We start from the raw sequence: 17,139 nt of genomic DNA on the forward strand, positions 1-17,139 counted from the left end.
ACTCTGTGTATTCTGACTCAAGACAGTTAGGGTATGTCGAAAAACAATTGTATTTTCTCCATCAAATCATTTCAAAATCATCCGACCCAGTCTTTGCAAAGTGAACATGCGAAGGAGATCAAACACCCTCAACAACAAAGGTAAAACAGCGATATAGGACGATTTTGAAGTTGAGGGAGAACATACCCTAACTGTCATGAACCGGAACAAAAACAGTGCAGGCAGAGTAAGACGAGATGAGCGTTTGGCATTTAAAAAATATATAAATTGTATTATTGTTATTAAAATAACTGATTGTTACGCAAGATAAAACCCTTCTTTCTCAGCTGGGATCGTTTACAACCACATTTGGGATCGTTTGAAGCCACATTTAAAGTGCATTTTGGAAGTTCAAAATCTGGGCACCATATCAGTCCATTATATGAAGAAAAATGCTGAAATGTTTTCCTCAAAAAACATAATTTCTTTACGACTGAAGAAAGAGAGACACGAACATCTTGAATGACAAGCGGGTGAGAACATTATATGTGAATCTTTGTTTTGGAGGTGAACTTCTCCTTTAAACAGGTTAGAATGCTCACAAATGGATGCTCTGCAGTAAATGGGTCCCGTCAGAATGAGAGTCCAAACAGCTCACTCCACACCACTACAGTCCATCAATTAAAATGAGAAGACAGCTTTGCACATTATAAGACATTAGCTGATGGACTCTGACGGCACCCATTCACTGCAAAGAATCCATTGGTGAGTATGTGATGAAATTCTAAAATCTGTCCTGATGAAGAAACAAACTCATCTACACCTTGAACAATCTGAAGTTAACTAAATTCCTGATATTTTCATTTTTGAGCGAACTGTTTCTTTAAGTACACTGCATTGTGGGATACAGTGTTCCGTGCAATATCCTCTGATTGTATGCTGTAAATTTTGGCAAATGTAGTAGGTCATTTCGGTATTCCATGCATGGAGAACACATACATACTGCGGAAATAAAAATGTCAGCATGATCTATGATGTTCAGAAATGTTGTCTAGATAATTGCTGAGTAGATTTTGAAACATGAATGAAATCCAAAATGCTGCTGGAATGCAGATGCATGAAAACAAATTCTGTGTGTTTTATGTGTGTAGGCTCACATCTCTGAAGATAACATCTCTGATAATAAACATGACATCTGGACACCAAAAAAACACTCAACAGACCTGGAGGGTGGAGGTAATGACAGAAACACACATGGATGGTATTATCATAGTGTCCAAAAATACACTTTTAATATAATGCACAGTGTTTCCCCTAGGATCATGGCCTTGGGAGGGGGGGTGGGGGGGGTGGGGTTGTGGTGTTATGGGTGGTGCGGCAAAACACTCACACAAACACTTCATAGTGTTTATATGTTTCTTTTAATTGCAGTATACCAATATATTATAATGTCTGAACAATTACTGTACAATAACTAAACAACTGTACACTGAACTAAACACTAAACATCAGATTTATTTTAATATGTTAATTATCCACAAAGTGTGCAGCTTTTGTCACTGCAGTGTATCTTTCTGGGCTTCTGAAAGAACATTTCCAGAGCATCTTGGTATGGATAGTCTGAAACTTCTGGCCCATTTATTGAGATCCGCATGCAGGCTGCAAGATGGTCCCCTTGCAGCCTATTGCGAATGTCTGTTTTGACATCTATCTATCTGTCTGTCTGTCTGTCTATATAACTAACTAGCTAGCTATTAATTAAGCAATTTATTTATCAATTCGTTCATTCATGCATGTGTGTATTTACTTACTTACCAAGATCAGTCTTGTACAGCCAGGGGGAGTATTTCCCCTCTGACAGCCAAGCTGGGTCAAAACCTGTCGTTCTGTGGTGGCTAGACTTTTGCTGCTTGTCAGGGGCAGGACATGCAGCACTTGGGCTCTTTTCTGTACTTTGATTCGGAGTAGGAAAGCTACACCGGCTGCTGCTCGCAGCAGAACACGTGCTGTCATCGTCACCACCTTGGGAGCGTTTAAAAAAACGCGGATATTTTTGCCTGCTGCGACATACTCTCCGACGCGCGGTCTCTGTCCGCTGGTGGGTGTGTGTGTGCGCGCGCATCGGGGCGGAACTCCGCCGTGCGCGATACGGAGGACAATTGTAAACGCGCAAACGTTGAGACAGAAATTACATGCCATCGTATAAATAACATAATGCTATTTAGTTTAATAAAAGAAAAAAGCACAGACCTGTTATATATAAATTACTTCTGTCGTTATTCGACGAAAATAAAATAAAATTAACTTGACCTTCAAGGGGGGCGGGGGGTGCCGTTGGGGGGCGGGGCGCCCCCCTAATATAATGGTAGGGGAAACACTGATGCATACCCAAAAACATGGTATTTCTATGGTATATACCTAAGAAACCAGCACCATGGTGTTTTTTTTTTTTTTTTTTTTTTTTGTTAGTGTAACAGTTTGTAATATTTCTGTCACTCAGAGCTCTGTATGCATGATTTGTCAATGTGCATATGCTGTAAGTATCACTGAAAGTGGTATTAAGCCACATGACTATGTCACCCACGGCTCTTTCTGTGTATCTTCAGCAAGAGTTTTGCCGTCTTGTTAAATTTAGCAAGACTCTGTCTCTGGTGTCACTGTACTATTTTAAACACGACACATGAGCTGTACATTTTTGCTCATTTTATATGTTTGTAGGTGATTAAAAGAATATTTGTGGCACTTACTGACTTATTACAAGCCAACAGTAATGCACTTACAATGGAAGTCTATGGGGAAAGATACTCCACATGAACTTGTATTTTTATTAAAGTGCTTATATTAACTCTTACGTACAAAAATAAAGTTTTCTGAATCACCCTTTTGGAGATAAAACTACAGTTATATGCGAATGATTGTAACTAGTACATACAGACAATCGCATCTCTTTACACTATCTATTACCTGCTTTACACAATCATGATAGGAGTTCAGATATTGGATTTTATTTTGCATAAACAGTTGGTGATTTTATCACACTTTTGAAATAGTATTTTAATGTTCTAGAGCCGTTGCTTTCCCCCATAGACTTCCACTGTAAGTATGATGGGTGAAATATCTTTGAATGATATGGATTATTCTAAAGTTAAAAAGAAATGTATATATAAATGTGTGTTGTATGTTTGCCACAGTATAAAGGACTGGCGAATCTTCACGTCTTTGAGGACTGGTGTGGCTCATCTACAGCTCAACTACGGAAGAATATACATTATCCACTGTATCCTCACGTAGGTGTTACATCTGTATAGATGACATATCATTTGGTAAATATTTCTCGAGCAGTAAATCAGCATATTAAAATGATTTCTGAATTCATGTGACACTGAAGACTGGAGTAATGATGCTAAAACTTCAGCTTTGCATCACAGGAATAAATTACATTTTAAAATATATTCAAATAGAAAGCTGTTATTTTAAATTGTAATAATAGTTCGCAATATTAATGTTTTTACTGTATTTTTGCTTCTGGGACATTTAAAAAAAAATGAAAGGGGTTTAATGGCTTTTAGTCCATATCTGTTAGATTTGATGACATTTCTTCTAAAACTTGACAAAATAAGCACATATACACATTTCTTGCTTTTGGGGGGATTTTAATAAATTTGAACAGATAAACTGAACTAAATACTGCTAGAAAAGGCCTAGGTTGTATAAGTTGTATATAAAAAAAAAAGTAGTAATGAATTTAGTAGTAATTTAGGAAAAAAAAAAAAAAAAAATGTACACATCTTCATTCTGTTCAAAAGTTTTCACCCCCAGCTGAAAACATTGTGTGTTTTGTTTTTTTTGTTTTTTGTATTGATTTTCCTTCGGAAGCCTCAGTGAACATTTGAACCTTCTGTAATAGTTGCATACGAGTCCCTCAGTTGTCCTTAGTGTGAAAAGATGGATCTCAAAATCATACAGTCATTGTTGGAAAGGGTTCAAATACACAAAATTGCTATATATAAGAATATATGGGACCTGAAGGATTTTTCTGAAGAACAGCGGACAGTTAACAATAGGACAAATTCAGGACGAATAAGGGACTCATGAACAACTATCACTAAACAAAAAAACAGCTGTGGATAATTTAAGTAACAACACAGCATTAAGAATCAAGTGTATGTAAGCTTTTGAACGAGGTCATTTTTATAAATTCTACTGTTATTTTCTCTTGTGGACTATATGTAAATATCTTTTATGTGAAATCTCTTATTCAGGTCAGTATTAAATAAAAAATAACATGCATATTGTATGATCCCTCTTATTTTGGTAAAATAATTAATGTTTTGTAGATTCTGCAAGGGTATGTAAACTTCTGACCTCAACTATATGTATATAAAGAGTTCAGATGCAAAAGCCTCTAAATCCATCTGACGTATTTCTTTAAAATTATAAATGTCTTTCTGGCTACTTTGTATAGGTTTCTATGTAAGTACTGGTACTTCTGATTGGGCTGAGGCTGTAATTTAGCGAGTTTAAAGTAGCCATTGTGTTTGAATTGTATTTGATATGTTTTTATCTCTGTAGACTCGTACAACTGTGAAGAAACTTGCTGTGTCACCCACCTGGACCAATTATGGACTCAGGATATTTGGATACATACATCCTTATACTGATGGTCTGTCGGTCTTTCTTACACAAACACACACATTCTGATTGTTTGCCACTGCCCTGCTGTTAATCCTCCCCTTTGTTGGCAGGTGACTTTCTGTTTGCAGTGGCATCTGATGATAACAGTGAGTTCTGGCTCAGTGATGATGACAATCCCGCCAATTTGAAGCTCCGCGCTTATGTTGGAAAGGTTTGTGCGACCAGTGGCAACTGTACAGTTTCTTTTACGTAGATACGTGAAATGCATGCACTTCATTTTGCGTGGTTCCTCCATTTTTAGACAGGCAGAGAATGGACTGCCCCAGGGGAATATGGGAAATACGCCAGTCAGATATCAGATCTCATTCCGTAAGTGAATGCTGTGTTTGTGTTTCATAATGCTTCAGGGAAGTGCTCACACATCTCTCCATGTTATGACAACATACCGCAATGATGAATATCTATTTTTACATTTAGCATGTGTAGATTCATAAGCTGCTGCTTGTGTCCTGGTTTTGGTCATGGCACACAGTGGGAAGTCATTAGATGTGTTTGTCTGTTATAGTATGTCGTGTGTGTCTCTAACTGTTGGTCAAGATTACATTTCAGTAACGTACACTTCAAATCAAACACACAACACAAGACTGATCCAGCTATGTGTGTCTGAATGTTCAACAGTAAACAAACATGTGATTTTAAATTGTGGTTTCAGTATCAGAAATATTGTTGTAGGCAGTATGGATCAAATCCAACAAGATTTGATTGGCTAACACGTTAAATCTGAGAAAGTTACAAAAACACTTGATCGGAAATGCTGAATCTCTGAATCTTTTTAAATATTTTTATTAAAATAATATGTGTTAACATTATTAAAATATGATAGTAGTATAATATATCATTAAAGTATATCATCATATACTGGGATTTTTTTTTATAATGGTTGCATATATGTATATAAGTTTTAGTAATAGTTATGTGTGTTTGTCTTTTTTATTACTTAAAAAAACACCATGTTGTTCCAAACATTATTATTATTAGTTTCTTTCTTCTGTTGATCACAAAATAAGATATTTTGAAGAATTTGTGTAACGGTTGACGGTAGCCATTGACTTCCATAGTATGGAAAAAAAAATACTATGGAAGTCAATGGCTGCCGACAAATGTTTTGTTACACAAATTCTTTAAAATTCTTCATCTTTACGTGGAGAAAAATGACATGACAACATGTATTTAATTATTTAATGAATGAATGAAATTAATTATTTGTAATGTAGTATATAATGTATAAAATAAATAATGTACAAATATTTTGTTTAAATAGAATAGTTTATGTATTTCTATTTTGTTTTTTAGTTCCTTTCTTATTCCTAATTGTATTTTAAATGACACTACCAGTCAAAAGTTTTTGAACAGTAAGATTTATAATTCTTTTTAAGGAACGCTTACTAAGCCTGCATTTATTTGACCCAAAATAGAACAAAAGCAGTAATACTGTGAAATAATTTTACTATTTAAAATACCTGCTTTCTATTTCAATATGCATTAAAATGTAATGTATTTCTGTGATCAAAGCTACATTTTCAGCACATGATCCTTCATAAAACATTCTACTATGCTGATTTCCAATATGCGGAAACATTTATTATTATTGTTGTTGTTATTGTTGTTGTCAATATTCAAAACAGTCAAGTACTTTCTTTGGTGAATAGAAAGATCCAAAGATCAGCATTTATTTGAGAAAAATAAAATAAAATATGTATTTATTTATTTATTTATTTATTGGAAAAGAAACTAGCAAGGATGCTTTCTGCATCAAAAATTTGATCAAAAGTGATGATAAAGACATTTATAATGTTACAAGAAATTTCTCTTTTAGATAAATGCTGTTCTTCTGAACTTTCTATTCATCAAAGAAACATAACATAATATTTAATTTAACATAATAATGATAATAATAAACGTTTTTTTGAGCAGCAAATCAGAATATTAAAATGTTTCTGAAGGATCATGTGGCTGGAGTAATGAAATTCAGCTTTGAAGTCACAGGAATAAATTACATTTTAAAATATATTCAAATAGAAAACAGTTATTCTAAATGGTGAACATATTTCAAAATTTTACTGTTTTTGTTGTACTTTGGATCAAATAAATGCAGGTTTGGTGAGCAGAAGATACTTCTCTAAAAACATTATAAATCTTACTGTTCAAAATCTTTTGACTAGTAGTGTATTATTTTTATTATTTTGCTGTGTCTTTATGGTAAAGCATAATGAGAGCATTTTTTGAAGTCACTATAAACAAAAAAGGTTTTAATTGATTTATTAGTAAAGTAAATATGGTAAATTTCATGTAAAACCTTTGCATTAGTTTTATATAAATGTTTCAAAGATCTAATGGTGTTCAAGCAAAATTTGTAAAATTTCATTTTTTCTGTTGTGTGTGTTTTACAGTATGCAAAAGAGCAATAAATATTTCTTTGAGCTTATCCACAAACAAAACGACCAAGGAACGGATCACGTGGAGGTTGCGGTGAGTGTGTTTATTGAGGGTGTTTGTGTGCAGTTGTTGTACACTGTTATGACAGTGTCTTTCTTTACTTACAGTGGCAACTGAAACAGATCGGGAACAGATTTTCAATCATCGATTCCAAGTTCATCTCCCTCTACACCAGTGAGTGTGTGTTATTTTGGGATGTGGTTGCAGAAATGTCAGGGTAGTGTTAGGATGCCCAGAATAGCTGCTCCTGTCCACACACACGCCCTCAAATAGAGCTAATGATGGGGTAGTCGCCACTGCACAAAGTATGTGTGTTGTCATCTTACTGCTTTAGCTGAAGTTTGTCAATACAGGCCTTTGTACTCATTTCTGTGTAAATATATGCTTATGTAGTTCTAGTGAGAAACTGTGTGTTTGTTGATATGTGTTTGCATTAGTTATGTAAAACTAAAATTGAGAATAATTTTTGTTAATTTAAAAACAGCTGAAATGAAACAAATATTAGATGACAAATTTTGACTTGGTAGTGAACTGAAATAAAATAAGCTTTTTAAAGTATTAAAATTACTTAAACTGAAATAAATATAAATTTAAGCTAAATGGGAATATATATTTTAGAAACAATATAAATAATAAAATCCAAATACTAAATTAAACTAAAACTAAATTTAAAATGAAAACTGAAAATATAAAAAATAAAGCTATTAATAAATATTTAGAAACATTTAAAAAATATTGACAGTATGCAGTGTGTATTGTTTCAAACTGTAGTACCACAGTTAGTAACATTTCATGTCATGTGACAATGTAGCATACTTCTGTTTGAAAAGTTTATTTTACATGTAACATTTTACATACTTTTAAAAATATTTAGTCATATCAGAAATGTTGCTTTTTTTTTTTTTTTTTTTTTGCAACTTTTAGCAGTTTAAAAAGTCTACATACTATTTAGTATGCTAGTGTGCTTTCTAAACTGATGACCTAATGTCAGTTTACCCAGTAAAACCAGTTCTGCTGTAGAAGGCCTGATTATCTCTGTGTGTGTGTGTGTGTGTGTGTGTGTGTGTGCTTGCACGCAGATGAGTCTTCTCTGAAGACACCAGATGTCAGTCACATTCCTCAGACCATTGCCAGTCATGTGACTCCACACCAGAGGTTGCCTCAGGCTCCACCCCATGGAGCAGACATGCTAAGAGCAGACCCACGTGACTCGTTTCATCAGGGTGAGAAATTCAGACACAAATGCATATTTACTCAACACCCTTTCATAGTCAAAATAAACATAAATACCAACAATGCAGACATGCTGAGCCAATAAACACTGCACTTAACCCTCAGGGCGTTCCAAACGCATATGCTAATATTTTTCAGTGAAAGAATATTTAAATAACTTTCTATATATTAATGGTTCATGGTGACCATGTCTGTCAAAATGGTCCAAAATTGACAATGTGTACATATAACTGTACACAGAATTTATGTGTACAGGTTTGAATGTAGAATTTTTCAATTAAGCAGACCTGGCAGATGATAAGAGTTATGTTATAATAAATAAATCACTTACTTGCAGTATTTCACTGGTTTCCCTCTCTAGTTTTGTAAAGTACTGATTTTCAGACAAAATCTACAGCAGGTCTTAAAGTAGCATGCATATGTGTATGAACACTTCTAAAAACATTGCAATATATGCAGACAGAACATGAATTCTGCGCCACCTTGTGGCAAAAGGGACATTTGCACAGTGGATCTTTTTGACTTGAGGGAATATTTTTGTTATTTCTGCTGCAATTATGACAAAGCTGCTTGTTTTGAAACTACCTTTAATTAATCGAAACTGGAAATGTTACAATTAATTAAATTAAATTAAATGCAATCCATTTTGTAAGAACTGTATGTTATTCAATACTTACTGATTTTATGTATATTTAGAATTTTAATTTTGGTTTGGAGTTAGATTTACTAAAATAATAATGTATTAATTTAAATGTATTAATTTATAGAATGAATACAATTAAGTATTAATATATTTAACTGTGCATGTTGTTGTTATTATTATTGTTAATAATAATACATGATTGTTTTTCTTATTTGTGTGTATTTGTACATGTAGTTCCATTATTGGACAGGGTACGTTTGCAGGGAGTTTTACCAGACTGTATGTATAACCCCAGCTACATCATAAAGGGATATCCTCTAATGCGCTACCAGGGCTTGCAGTTTGTAAGTGCTTACACACACATACATGGTTATAAAACTAAGAGTAATTGTTTTATTGCATTCCTATATAAAGCAATGAATGTTGTTGTGCCTATGCGTGCATGATCTCGATTAATCTAATCTGATGCAGGTGCACCTGACGTACGTGTATCCTAATGACTACACACGGCTCACACACATGGAGAGCGATAACAAATGTTTCTACCGTGGGAATCCATACTACCTGGACAGGTAGAAGCACAAATACTTTTTGAAAAACGTCTCTTGTGCTCACCAAGGCTGGATTTATTTGATTTAAAAAATACAGTAAAACAGTGAAATATTGTATTGATTAAAATAGCTGTTTTCTATTTGAATGTACAGTTGAAACCAGAAATTTGCATACACCTTGTAGAATCTGCAATATGTTCATTATTTTACCAAAATAAGAGGCATCATACAAAATGCATGTTATGTTTAAATTTAGTACTGACCTGAATAAGATATTTCACAGAAAAGACATTTACATATTTTCCATAACATAAAATAATAGTTAAATTTATAGAAATTACCCTGTTTAAAAGTTTACACATGCTTGATTAAAACTGTGTTTTTACCTGAATGATCCACAGCTGTGTTTTTTTGTTTAGTAATTGTTGTTCAGGAGTCCCTTGTTTATCCAGAACAGTTAAACTGCCCGCTGTTCTTCAAAAAAATACTTCAGGTCCTACAAATATTTTGGTTTTTCAGATTTTTGTGTATTTTAACTCTTTCCAGCAATGACTGTATGATTTTGAGATCCATCTTTTCACACTGAGGAAAACTGAAGGACTCACATGCAACTATTACAGAAGGTTAAAACGCTCACTGATGCTTCAGAAGGAAAAACGATGCATTAAGAGCCGGGGGTAAAACTTTTGAACAGAATGAAGATGTGTACATTTTTCTTATTTTGCCTAAACATTGTATTTTTTTTCATTTAGTGCTGCGCTTCAGACGCTACAGAAGATACTTACATGTTTTCCAGAGAACAAAATAAGTTAAATTTACCCTGATCTTCGAATTCAAAAAGTTTTCACCCCCTGGCTCTTAATGCATTGTGTTTCCCTTTGAAGCATCACTGAGCGTCTTTTATGTGAAATATCTCATTCAGGTCAGTACTAAATAAAAAATAACATGCATTTTGTATGATCCCTTTTATTTTGGAAAAACAATTAACATATTGCAGGTTCTGCAAGGTGTATGTAAACGTCTGGTTTCAACTGTATTTGGAAATATAATTTATTCCTGTGACGCAAACGTGAATTTACAGCAGTCATTACTCCAGTCTTTAGTCACATGATCCTTCAGTAATGTTTATAATATGCTGCCTTATTTGAACATCATTTGAAATAGAAATCTTTTGTAAAATTATAAATGTTGACTATCATTTTTGATCAATTTAATGCATCCTTGCTGAATCAAAGCTCATTGCGCACCTTGTGTATTATAATATCAAATCAAATAATTTTCTTTTTAGATATGGATTCTCAAACTACATTCAGCTGGATATGCCTGAAAATGAGGAGTCAGCCATCAAATACAGAGGTACAGCAAACAATGAATGCCTTTGTGGTGGTTTTAAATTTGAAGATAACATTAAAACAACATTCACAGTGCATTTAATGTCCCTAGGAAATAATGAGCAGGGCTTAATTTTATGAAACTTTGAAAAACAACCATTATTTATAAAAATGCATAATGATGAATTGTGTGTAATATCGGGTACATTTATTACAGTATGGTCAGTTATGCTGTCTTCAACTCTCTTGCATTAAAATATGCATCAGTTTGATGGTTCAGAACTTGTTCATTCCCTATTTTAAAACACTTAATGTTTGTCTTTGTCTTTCTGTAGGAGATGGCATGCTAGGAAGAGCCAGGAATCTGGGCAGAGATGAAGATGAGGGCTTTCAGAAAGCTGGAAAGTATGAGGAGAAGAAGCAGATAAAAGCTGTGGAGAGGAACGAAGATCTCCCGGATTATGAAGACAATTTTGAAGATTACAGAATGGACAGACGCCGCAATCTGTTCTCTGTTCGGAAACATGGCCGAATCAGAAAAAGAAGGGAAGGGGTGGACTTAAACAACGGAATTCAACAGATGGACCAAGACAACCAACCTAAGGAAATCCAAAAACCACCTGGAGAACCAGAAAAGCACCCAGAGGAACCACAGCAGCAACCAAAAAAGAAGAGGAAAAGAAGACGTTCAGAACAAAACCTACAGGATCAACACAACCTCCAAAACTTACCGTCTGAGGTTAAGAACTATGACCTTGGAAAAGAAAAAGACTCAGTGCGGTTTCAGAATAAGGTTATGGAGAAGATACCTGACCGGCAGCTTCCAGGACCAGCTCAGAGAGAAGATCGCTTGAGGTCAGAGGTGAAACAACAAGTGGACCAATCGCTTAATCGGGATGGTGCAATTGAGCTCCATCTGCATAAAGCCAGACACAGAAATAGTAGTGATGGAAATCCAAATCTTGTTGCAGTTGGAGACAGAAATATTCCCATGGAGAACATACGAGAAGCTAATGAGTTGAAGCAGAGATCAGTGACCAACCCTGCCATGTTTGACGAGGTCCAGAAGGAACATCATGACCTTGTGAATCTCACAGTTAATCGAAAGGTCAATCTAGGAGAAAATGTGGATAAGGCACCCAAGAACTCAGTGAATGAGGTGAAAGTAAAGAAGGTGAAGCTGAAGAACACTGCAGATGAGCTGCCATCCTTAAATGGGAATGAAGTCAAACCAGAACCGATGAAGAGGCTCAGACACCCAAAGTATAAAGCAAACGAAGCCGTGCATGTTTTGCAGGACAACCCTGAAAAAGCTGTAGTAGATGACAGCGTTATCATCAAGCACAAAAATGTGGCTCAGCATGTCCAAATGACCCAAAAACCACACCAAAACTCATTGTATAATGAGACCAATGAGCGTAAGCCACTGGTTATTGAGGCTCCAGCTAACAGCCATGTGGGTCGTGTGAATGAAGCCGGAAAGGAAAAGGAGATTCGGCATAATGCGATACATATAGAAGAGGTTGAAGATGGAGGAGATGAAGAAGACACCTGGGTGAATCAGGGTTTTTCGGAGGAAGAAGACTATGACCTCATCAACCGGGCTGTGTTTGATGTGGATGTCAAGTGGTCTCAGACGTTCCAGGTTAAACCCTTAGATCTGGAAACCTTGCGCTCCGACTGGATTGATCTGAAGTGTAATGTGTCTGGAAACCTGCTGCTTGAGGAGTCAGAAGCGTTTTCTGTTGTGGAAGCTTTCATGAAGAAGCTAAACAAGAAATATCCAAGGTAGGCTGTTATAATGAATCAAATATTCAGATAATTCAGCAGTTTATTCACACTATGGGCTGTGTTTGGAATGGAATACTAGCACACTGAATAATACAGTTTATAAAGCATATTGTCTGCGATTTTCTTACAAATATAATGTGAAACCTGCATCAAATGGGTAACATTTATTATTGGTTTGTTCAAAAGGACCACATATTGCATGGTATACACTACTGATCAAAAGAAAATTACTAAGAAATACTTTTTGAGCAGCAGATCAACATTAAAATGATTTCTGAAGAATCATGTGACACTGAAGACTGAAGTAATGATGCTGAAAATTCAGCTTTGCGAAAAACCTAGGACTAATTCGCAAAAGGAGGTTTTTTACCCAAAAAAGACACTTGAGTTTGCGACTGACAGTTTAGGAGTTATGAGTGATTTCGTACCTTTGATTGCTGTAGCGCCCCTGTCAGGCCGATTGGGGCTCACGTCTCTACAACTTACGGTTTGGTCTGCATAATCAGTTTTACGTGGAGATTCTGATTTTTGACATGCTGATCAAAAATATTAGTTAATAGTATTTTCACATTGCATTTGGATTAGAGTATGCGACACTGTATGCTCTGGTCCTGTAGTATTGCATACTAGAAAATCATCTGTGCACAGTAAAAATACTATGGTATTATGCCATTCTGAACATTTTAATTCATCTTTGACAATAATTGGTATTTGTGTGTAGGCAGTTCTCTCTACAGCGTATTGTGAACATTGAGAAGAAGCCTGATTATAATCGTGGCAGCAGATATCTCCTGGAACTGGACTTGCTGGAGGCTTCAGGACGCCACCTGCGTCTAGTTCAGTACATCTTTGTGAAAAGAACTGAAGTTCGGGGTTTTCAGAAACAACAAAAGACTCAAGATGCAGAACTTAAGCTTTGCAATCCTTATAGCTTCTACTGGAAACCGACTGCTACTGTTCACTTCATCATCCCAGGTAAGAGATGCTTTCTTACTAATCCTGGTGAAGAAAACAATTAAATATCTTGCATGAAATATCTTAATAAGGCACTATCTGTGTTTGTGTGTCTGCAGTGAAGAACCAGGCCCGTTGGGTGCAGCAGTTTATTTCAGACATGGAGAAGATTTACAGCACCACTGGAGATCAAAACTTCAACGTTATCATTACTGACTATGAAAGCACTGATATGAACATAGAACAAGCACTACAAAACTCTTATTTGCCCAGGTACACTTAAAAGTTTACAAATTCACACTTAGTAGAGTGATCCTTCATAAGTTAGGTTTCAGGATGATATGGCACATCATCATCACATGCTTCTGTAGCTATCATATTTCTTTCTAAACATGTGGTAAAGTCACTTTACTATAGCTTTGTAAAATAAGACCCCAGTTTGAGTCGCTTTCTATTGTGTATCCCATTTCAGGTATCAGTACCTCAGGTTGAGTGGAAACTTTGAGAGATCAGCAGGACTGCAGGCAGGAATAGACCTTATTACTGTAAGTTTCAGATTCAGTATCACACACCAGACACTTGATGAATTTCTAAAGTTTGTTCAAAACTTGCCATGATCTTTAGTGAAAATGAAGGCAGTCAATTGTCACTCAGTTGCAGTTTATAAATGTCTCTTTCTTTCTCAGGATGATCACAGCATTGTGTTTCTTTGTGATCTGCACATTCATTTTCCACCTGGCTTTACTGACACTGTGAGAAAACACTGTGTGGAAAAACACATGGCCTTTGCTCCAATAGTCATGAGGCTGAACTGTGGCGCTACACCTCTGGAACCTGATGGTACAGTCTTACAAGATAACCTGATGACGTAGAATTAGATTGCTGTATACACATACACTATTGTTCAAAAGTTTGGGGTCAATACGATTTTTTTATGTTTTTGAAAGAAATCTGAATTTCACTGAATTACTTCAGGGTCACATGATCCTTCAGAAATCATTCTAATATGCTGAAGAATATACTTCAGTGCTCAAGAAACATTTCTTATTATTATCAGTGTTGAAAACTGTTGTGCTGGTAATGTGCAGGTTATTGGGAGGTCAATGGCTTTGGTCTTCTGGGCATTTATAAGTCAGACCTGGACTCCATTGGGGGCATGAACACCAAAGAATTCACTGACCGCTGGGGCGGAGAGGACTGGGAACTACTGGACAGGTCAGTCATGAGACAATATACTAATATCACATTATTACAGTTGATACAAGTTATTCTTTATTCTTTTTTTAATGTTAAAATGGATGATGCAGATTAATTAACGTTAGTAAACAAGTCTACTATGTAAATGGGCCAGATTTAGCCATTCAGGCTCATTTTCATCTGCAGTCCCTGGCAGATTGATGGTAAAAAACCAAAGTCCACAAGTACTCAGAAAACAGGTATTCCAGCAAAAATAGTCACAGATCAAAGAGGAGAAAGGGAAAAAAATGACAAACAAACATACAAAACCAGAAGCAAGCAAGAAACCACTTCTTCAAATTATGACGACATGTTTGATTATCCGTTAACCACCCTTTTGTCGATTCAGAGAAAGAAGCGAGAGATGTAGTTAATTTTAAAAACATTAATCATTTATTAGCTTGATCTCAGTATTTTTTTATACTGTGCATTTTGATGTAATTGAATTTTTTTTAGATTTACTTTTTTATAAAAATAAAGCTAAATGTGTGTGTGTGTGTGTGTGTGTGTGTGTGTGTGTATATATATATATATATATATATATATATATACACTACCGTTCAAAAGTTTGGGGTCAGTACATTTTTATTGTTTCTTTTTTTTTTTTTTAAGAAATTAATACTTTTATTCACCAAGGATGTATTAAGTTAATAATTAAAAGTTTATTAAAAGTTAATAATAAATAATTTACATTGTTATAAAATATTTATATTTTGAATAAACACTGTACTTTTTAAACTTGTTATTCATGAAAGAATCCTGAAAAAAAAAAAATCACAGGTTCCAAAAAATATTTGGCAGCACAACTGTTGATATTATCCAACATTGATCATTCTAATAATAAATCCGCATATTAGAATGATTTCTGAAGGATCATGTGACACTTAAGACTGGAGTAACAGCTGATAAAAATTCAGCATTTCATCACAGGAATAAATTCTATTTTAAAGTATGTTAAAATAAAAAACATTATTTTATATTGTAAAAACATTTTTGCAATATTACTGTTTTTTTTCTATCTTTTTAATCAAATAAATGCAGCCTTGATGAGCATAAGAGACTTCTTTAAAGACTATTACAAGTCTTACTGACCCCAAACTTTTGAACGGTAGTGTGTGTGTGTATATATATATATATATATATACACACACACAATTTTATTACATTTTTATTTTTAATCACTTTGAATTGCCATCAAATACAGTATGAAATGTTCTATATAAATCTACTTTCTATAAAAGTTCTGTGAAAAACCTTTGTGCATCAATTTAAAAAAAAAAAATTAAATCAATTTAAAATTTAAAAATGTCCATGTCAAACCGTCTTAAACTATCAAATTTGAAGCTTGGGAGTAAAGACTTAAGTTTGGTCTCATTTTAATGAAGAAAAAAATGTTTTTTTTAGAAATGAAACAAAAAATAGAGGTTTTACTTTATTAAAAAATGATTTATGAGCAAATTTTTATAGAAAATGTATATTTTATAAAACATTTTGAACTCCAAAATTGCTATAAAATCAAAGTTATAAAACTACACAAGCTGTGTTCCCAAATTTGAGGTTGATATCTCAAAAAATAAGCTTTTAGTAAAATTTTGTTTTTGGCGCATTACTAATCTTTTCCCATTAGATGCCAGTAAAGCTCTGCTGGCATATACAGCGGTGAAATTTGTGATTCGCAGTACAGTATAATTTCTCTCTCTCAAACATTACACAGACAAACACACAATTTTTTTTTAGTACACACACGCAAACCACACTCTGACATCCATACCAGCACACTCACTCAATTATTGTATAATTTATCCAGTTGGCTCTAAAATGTGAAAACAGAAAGAATGAAAAAAGTGAGTATTTGTTTTATAGGCCAAACCTGAAAAAATGGCACCATTTGGTAGAAGAAAATTTTGAAGCCTTGCCAACAAAATGAAAGCCTGATAACAAAGACTGCATTGTTTTATAGTTACATTTTAATGGGTTTTAATGGGGACATTTTTGTCCCTTCTGTGTACCTAGTGTAACATAGATTTATTAAAGGAAATGAGGGTGAAATATTAACATTCTAATAAAAATACACACTTGTGCCAAAATTTATGGTAAAATGATTAATAAATGATTAATAAAAAACAAGACTGACAAACAAAAATGTCCATACGGACACACAAGGGTTAATAATGGTTATTTAAAGAATATTGCCTGTAATAATTCAGCTTTTTGTGTCGGCCTGAATTTTAATATCCTTAATGCATCCCAAAATGCAAAACAAACATTATTTGGTGTTTGAAGTGCTTTT

The 17,139-nt window shown here is 34.4% G+C and overlaps 1 protein-coding gene across 1 annotated transcript in view; it reads left to right on the plus strand.

Annotated features, from left to right (window-relative positions):
* b4galnt3b (beta-1,4-N-acetyl-galactosaminyl transferase 3b) overlaps window positions 1–17,139 on the plus strand; it is a 28,513-nt gene that overhangs the window by 9,669 nt on the left and 1,705 nt on the right. Inside the window, exons 3-19 of the mRNA XM_051135805.1 lie at window positions 1,131–1,215; window positions 3,171–3,266; window positions 4,552–4,642; window positions 4,725–4,825; window positions 4,916–4,983; window positions 7,065–7,143; window positions 7,218–7,284; window positions 8,190–8,333; window positions 9,221–9,330; window positions 9,458–9,558; window positions 10,826–10,893; window positions 11,204–12,656; window positions 13,381–13,634; window positions 13,733–13,886; window positions 14,086–14,158; window positions 14,300–14,453; window positions 14,702–14,828. Coding sequence (XP_050991762.1) covers window positions 1,168–1,215; window positions 3,171–3,266; window positions 4,552–4,642; window positions 4,725–4,825; window positions 4,916–4,983; window positions 7,065–7,143; window positions 7,218–7,284; window positions 8,190–8,333; window positions 9,221–9,330; window positions 9,458–9,558; window positions 10,826–10,893; window positions 11,204–12,656; window positions 13,381–13,634; window positions 13,733–13,886; window positions 14,086–14,158; window positions 14,300–14,453; window positions 14,702–14,828 — 3,188 coding nt within the window. The 5' untranslated portion in view covers window positions 1,131–1,167. The remainder of the gene's footprint in view (window positions 1–1,130; window positions 1,216–3,170; window positions 3,267–4,551; window positions 4,643–4,724; window positions 4,826–4,915; window positions 4,984–7,064; window positions 7,144–7,217; window positions 7,285–8,189; window positions 8,334–9,220; window positions 9,331–9,457; window positions 9,559–10,825; window positions 10,894–11,203; window positions 12,657–13,380; window positions 13,635–13,732; window positions 13,887–14,085; window positions 14,159–14,299; window positions 14,454–14,701; window positions 14,829–17,139) is intronic.

Source organism: Labeo rohita, chromosome 18 (genome assembly GCF_022985175.1).
Source record: "Labeo rohita strain BAU-BD-2019 chromosome 18, IGBB_LRoh.1.0, whole genome shotgun sequence".
NCBI classification, from domain to species: domain Eukaryota; kingdom Metazoa; phylum Chordata; class Actinopteri; order Cypriniformes; family Cyprinidae; genus Labeo; species Labeo rohita.